Source organism: Cyprinodon variegatus, unplaced genomic scaffold (genome assembly GCF_000732505.1).
Source record: "Cyprinodon variegatus isolate N-32 unplaced genomic scaffold, C_variegatus-1.0 Scaffold162, whole genome shotgun sequence".
Classification (NCBI taxonomy): Eukaryota; Metazoa; Chordata; class Actinopteri; order Cyprinodontiformes; family Cyprinodontidae; genus Cyprinodon; species Cyprinodon variegatus.
In genome coordinates, this window is record NW_015150615.1 from 1,291,069 (window position 1) to 1,297,603 (window position 6,535).

The following is a 6,535-nucleotide window of genomic DNA, read 5'->3' on the forward strand; positions in this document are numbered from 1 at the left end:
TATATATATATATATATATATATATATATATATATATATATATATATATATATATATATATATATATATATTTTATAACACATTGAAATACCTGTTTAATGGTTTATTCTGCTTTTTAAATTTTGCCCCTTTTGGACATTCATGCATTGGCTGTATTAAACTCAACCCTGCAGGCCCTGTGTTCATTAACCCACATGTATTTATTTAAAGCTTTTTAATGCATTCAATGGGAAATAAAAACAACTGAAGCCTTTCTGAACAAAATTATTAAAAAAACAAGTTAAAAGTTTGAGTTTCTGATTGATTTTTGTCTTTGAACCTTGCTCAGTCACGTGATACTCACTCCAGTGAAAGAGAAAATCACCTTTCATTCACCCCAGCAGCCGTGTGGTACCACTAAAAAAAACAAAATGAAGTTTCAGAAACTTTTTGGGTCCCTGAAATCCGTCGTTATTGGAATGATTCATGTCAAAGCTTTGCCAGGTAAATTCTATTTTTTATAACCTTTTTTTTATTCTCCATGGAGCAGGACTGGCTACTGCTGCAGGATTCCTGAAAGATATAACTGGTTTACCATTAGACTCTTAACAAATCTGCCATCTTTTTTCTGAAGTAGTTTGATCCAGTATTAGAGTAGTAGGATGCAATGAAGCGATCACAGAAAAGTAATAATTCTGGCAAAAAAAAGTACAGTTTGTCTAAATATTTGTCAAGTATTACTCTGAATCTATGGGGTAAGATAACTGTCAAAAATGTGTGCATAGGGGCATGCGGGTGGTGCAGTGGTTAACGCGCACGACCCGTGTACTGAGGCCTCAAATTTCGACCCAGGATTGAATCCAACCTGTGATCCTTGGCTGCATGCCTCTCCCTCTCTCTCATACCCCCTTTCCTTTCAGCCTACTGTCGAAGAAACAAGCCACTAGTGGCGCAGAAACTCAACAAAAAAAAAAGAAAAATGTGTGCATAGGTGTCTGAATTTGTAAATATCAGTCCATGAACATGAATAACCTTAAGATTTGTATTTGTCTCTTGTTTTTTAGCTCCTACATACCTGTGACTTCCAAAGATTTATCATTGAGAATTCAAGGTTATAAGTTTCAAAGCCAGGTTATAAAGCTCTAAAAAGTATTAGTCAAAAATCAATGGGTATGGATATACAGCGCCTTGATGAAGCAGTTACACTTCTCACCAGTTAGTGGCGATGTTGCACCTGAAAGTGTACTGTCAGCATTGAATGAAAACAGAACCATCAATTGAACGTTATACTGCCAATGGCTTATATTATATATTTCTGATTCGTACTTCCAAGTCTGTGATTCCTCCAAGTAAATATTTAAATCATACTATAAATTTGTGAGTTCTATTCATGAATGTTTAATTCATACTCCTGAATTTGTGATTTGAATTGTAAAATTTGTGTTTTGTTCTCCTAAATTAAGGATTTGTACTTTATAATTTTTGATTCATACTCTTGAATATGGTATTTGAACTGTCAATTTTGTGATTTGTACTTTATAATTTTTTAATGCATACTTTTACAATAGCATATTGTATCCTTATATTTGTGATAGGTACTTGGAATTTGAAGTATCCTAAATTTGAAGACTGTGATTCTTATGTTCAAATTTGTGATCTGTACTCATGAAATCATGACTTATAGTCATGAATTTGTGATTCATTCTTATACAACATGTACAGATGAAACATCTGATATATGAGTATCAAAAAAGGAAGAAAATCAATTCCTAAATTTGTTCAACTTTCATTGATGTTTACAAAGTCAGACACATTGGCATTTGTTTTTTTATTGTCAGGCATCTTACGCCATAGCGTCCTTTCTTGTGTGTCCCAGGTACTCCTCTGGGTTGTCTGAATATGCCGCAGATCATTAAAGAAGCGTGCCATGAGGCAGAGGTCTACCTGGATGCAGGCATCGTAAGTTTCTACACATCACGTAAGCACAGCTGAGATCTTCCCTCTCAAAAGAGGAATCACAGCTTGTAAATGCCTCTTTCAGGATGGCTTGATCGTTGAAAACATGCACGATGTCCCCTACTCGTTCAGCGTGGGCCCTGAGGTGTGTGCCTGTATGACAGCGGTCTGCTCTGCTGTCAGAGGTGTCTGCCCCACCCTGCCTCTGGGAGTTCAGATCCTGTCCTCTGCTAACCAGCAAGCACTGGCTGTGGCTTTAGCTTCAGGTTCTACTATTCATCAGTTTATTGTCCAATGTCTCATTTCACACTGCACACATTTTGTCCTAATCCACTGCAAAAGTGTAAATATCAGTAAGTCAATTTTTCATCTAATTATGTGTATTTAGTCTTGATTTAAACCAGTAAGTAAAAAAAATTGCCAGTGGAATAAAGGGATTTACATTTAGATTAAAAAAAGCTAACTCCATTAACTAATTTCAAGCACGTAATAATGTTTACACTATAAAAACTGATAATTCAATTGAGTTTTTTTATATAGCGCCAATTTATAACACATGTAATCTCAAAGAAATGTACAGAAACAATTCAACCAGATCTTCCAGTCAGATCTAAGGAAAACCAGCTGATTGATTCTTAAGCAATCCCTCACACTGAGCATACTTGTAGCGACAGTGGAGAGAAAAACTCCCTTTTAACAGGAAGAAACCTCCAGCAGACCCAGGCTCAGTGTGAGCGGCCATCTGCTGAGGCTGACTGGGGTTCAAGGTGATAGAAGTAGACAAGTTAAAAAATTTGATCCGCTGATTAAATGAATATTTTTGCAACTAAAAGAAGAAAATCTATATTATGCTAAGGAAATAAAATACAATGTTTGTGTTTGCTTTCTTTCTTTTAATCCTCTTATTCTAATGATAGATTGTCCTCCCTATTTGCTCGAGGGAAAAATACATTTAGTTCAAGAAAATTGTCTTACTGAGATATAATTTTTGCAGTGGAACATCTAGTTCATCATCCTCACCACTTTCACAGCTAAATGTGTCCAACATGTCTACCAATCTTACATCTAGAGCCATAAAGTCTTTTTAATCTTGCTTTGAGTTCAGCCTACTAATCAAGAGCAAATTCTCTGATATTATTAATCCTAATTTGAGAAGATATTATGTAAAAAATTCTAGCAAAAATCTACCTTTGTAGTCAGAATGTTGGGAAGACATGTTGTCTTTAGGATATATATCATGATTTCAAGAGGTCTCACCAAATTGCAGTGGCCTTAGTGACCTTATTTAGATATTATTGCAGATTATTGCACTCATTTTGACCAGAATCTTTTCAAAAGATGAAAAATAATCTTTCAGAATCTGCTCCTGCTTAGACTTTTAATTTAAAAACTAAATCAAAAACATTTTTTTGGCTAGATCCAAGATTGAAAGACATGGTTAGATGGGCAGTTTCTGCAGTGTTGATGTTTGTTTTTTAGGTCTGGACTTCATCAGGGCAGAGGGGTTTGTCTTTTCTCACGTGGCAGATGAGGGTCTGCTGAATGCCTGCGCCGGGGACCTTTTGAGGTATCGCAAGCAGATCGGAGCAGACGATGTGCAGATCTTTACCGACATCAAAAAGAAGCACAGGTGAGGCGCCTGGCTGCTCAGATCCAGTTAACTCTGCCTGGCAAAATGCTTCTGTTAATAAAAAAACTAAAATGATAAAAATTGCTTTGTTTTCAGCCCCTTTGGGCTGGAGCGCAAAGCGCCACCAACAGCCTTCAGACGTCACTTTAGTTTGTTGACAGAGTCCACTTCTCTGCCATTTATGGAATGACAAATGAAAGCTGCCTGGATAGGTTAGGTTAAGATTGGGTTGGTTATGGTTAGGACTTGGGTAAGATTAAGTTAAGTTACCGTAAGTTAAGTTAAGTTAAGTTAAGTTAGGTTGGGTTAAGTTAAGTTGGGTTAGGTTAAGTACCGTTAGGGTTAGGTTAGGTTAAGATTAGCTCAGGTTTAGGTTAGGTTAGGTTGGGAGTTTTTACTCGTAAACTGGGTAAGACTCTTATGAGTCGTTTTCGTCCAATCAGAGACATGCTATATAGATGGTATACAATCAATATTGCACTGTCATCTCAAGGCACTTTACAGTTCACAAGATCATACATTCAGATTGATTCAAAGTTTTCTATCTAATTGCATGGACTCATTGACTTGAAGACAATCCCTCACACTAAGCATGCTTGTAGCGACAGTGGAGAGGAAAAACTCCCTTTTAACAGGAAGAAACCTCCAGCAGAACCAGACATGAGCGGCCATCTGCTGAGGCTGACTGGGGTTCAAGGAGACAGAAGCAGAGACACAAAAAGCAGCTGTAAAAGGCGGCCCCGTCCAGGAAACACACAGCCAGGCAGACGGGCTCTGAGCCAGCTCCCATGTCAGAGGACGAAGAAAGCACATCCAGTTAGTCACAGTCAGAAAAACAGGACTACATTGAAAAACAGGCCGATCTCCAACATCTATAAACAAAGGTGTTGATGGCAGCAGCACAGCTGATATTTCTCTCAGTGTTAAAAAATTATTTGAGAAAAAACTTGTTTTAGAAGCAGTAAAGCCTCCTCCTTTACCAGAAGCACAACTTCAGCGTCACCCTCTGGGCCCTGCAGGGACACTCAGGTTTAGGGGTTGAGAGCAAGTACACTAATTTTAATGTTTTTTTTTTATTTTTTAGGATCGGTTTTTGCAGTGTTTTCCTGTACAGTAAGTCTTGCGTTCGTCTGGACAAACTCATCTTACTGCGTGTGTCTGTCTCCAGTTCCCATGCTCTGACCTCTGATGTGACTATAGAGGAAATGGCCCGAGCCGCTGAATTCTTCCTGTCAGATGGACTCATCATCACTGGAGCGGCAACCGGAGACCAGGCTGACCCATGTGAGCTCAGAGGTACTGATGCACTTTGTCAGCAACCAGCATGTTTCTGAGGAAGCATGTTTCCCTGGTTAGTTAGACAGAGCAAAGCTTTAAATGTTGATTTATATCAGGCGTTGTTAGAAGCTCTGTCCAGCAGGGGGCAGTGTTGTATTAAAGGAAACAACATTTGTGCTGCTGCTCCCTCTCTGCTCTAGAAGAGGCTTTTGATGTCATGTGGAGGTATAATCCATTGTTAACCATTGAAATGTAGTGATCACCCTTTTTTTTAACACAGTTTCTGGTTTCTTTGTGTCTGGCAAAGTTACCATGTATTTCACTGGGTCTGATTTTATTTCAAATCACTTTGATACATAAACGTTCATGTTTTTAATATTTTAAAATAGTATAGAAAGCAAACTATTATCGACATCAATGCTTGACAGAAGGGTGTAGCCAAAATAGGGTTCAGGACCAGTTGATCAGGGCCACTGGAAGAACAGGTGGTGCTTTAAAACTTTTTTGGGGTTTTTTGGACAAAAGTTCTATGAGCCTATAGGCCTGTTTAACATACAATGACAATTAATAGTATATAGATTGAGATTCACTACATGATTTTCAGTATTTCACTTCAGTGCATTCAACCAGGATCTGTATCACACAGACAGGCTATTAATAAACTTCACCATTAGTACTGCAGCGATACCGACACCAGTATCGGTCTAAAATGGATTGATTAATTGAATAGATTTATTCAAAATTAAATAATTACTTCTCTTTATATTTATTAATTAATAAAGGAAGTAATTTTAATATATATCATAAACATATATTTTAATGTGCATTTTATAGGTGATCTCCTGTCTGTTTTTTTGGTCACAGCCTGAAATGTTTGGTAGTTAAAGTATAAAACAGCCTTATTGTGGTTTAGTCGATGCCTTTATCGACCGATACTGCTGGAAAGTCTTAAATTTGTCAGCTGTTTAAATGTTGACCCATTATTATTGATCCAAGGAAAAGTAGAGATTGGGGTCTTCAATCGATTGTTCAATTGATTGAATTATTTAAAGTTGACGTTTAAATCGCTTTGCCTAAAAACTGTCCCTGAAACCTTTTCAACTCCTTTCAAACAAATGTTGCACAAGGAAATTTTTTTATGCTTCTTAGCTATAAATGTTTCTCCAGATGGTCACTGATAGTGAAATGTGGACCATGCTCCCCACCCAGAAACACTCTGCCATCTAATTTTAGCAAAGAGTTCAACTAATACTGTAAGCGACGATCCAGACGCTGAGCAGCTGCATAGCTGAGAGCTGAAATACAGAACAGGACACTCCCTGGTGGTTATGTTCCTCAGAGACACAGACACACTCATGTGAACTGTAAGACCCAGACAGGATGATGGTGACCCTGTCAGCGTACAGCTCAGCCTTCACCCTGTCCAAAGTTCACTGGGGCTGATCAGCCTTCTCTTATCTCACGTTTCATGAAGGCAAATCTCTGCTAGAAAACAGGAACATCGACCTGATGATGACAGAATCTGCTGTTTTTGCTCCACTTCCACTACACACGTCATGTTCGTGTTTTAGATTTTATTATTTTATCTAAAAACTGAAAATTAATGGAAAAACTTTCAAAACCTGTATATATAGTGGAGGAAACTTTGATACTCTGACAGTAGATCTATTCAATTCGGTTTATTTCTATAGC

General features: G+C 37.7%; 1 protein-coding gene across 1 annotated transcript; it reads left to right on the plus strand.

The window, feature by feature from the left end:
• Positions 1 to 410: 410 nt before the first annotated feature.
• Positions 411 to 6,286, plus strand: LOC107086798 (uncharacterized protein F13E9.13, mitochondrial-like). The gene is made up of 6 exons (XM_015377993.1): positions 411 to 483; positions 1,856 to 1,938; positions 2,021 to 2,201; positions 3,415 to 3,565; positions 4,734 to 4,861; positions 6,213 to 6,286. Exons 1-6 carry the CDS (start codon positions 411 to 413, stop codon positions 6,284 to 6,286), a joined length of 690 nt encoding a protein of 229 aa, XP_015233479.1.
• The last annotated feature ends 249 nt before the right edge of the window (positions 6,287 to 6,535 follow it).

Excerpts from the sequence above, each read along its gene's own strand:
- LOC107086798 (XM_015377993.1), top strand. The coding sequence starts at position 411 with ATGAAGTTTCAGAAACTTTTTGGGTCCCTGAAATCCGTCGTTATTGGA. Across the intron at positions 1,939-2,020 it reads TCTACCTGGATGCAGGCATC|GATGGCTTGATCGTTGAAAA; the intron begins GTAAGTTTCTAC and ends TGCCTCTTTCAG. Across the intron at positions 3,566-4,733 it reads GACATCAAAAAGAAGCACAG|TTCCCATGCTCTGACCTCTG; the intron begins GTGAGGCGCCTG and ends GTCTGTCTCCAG.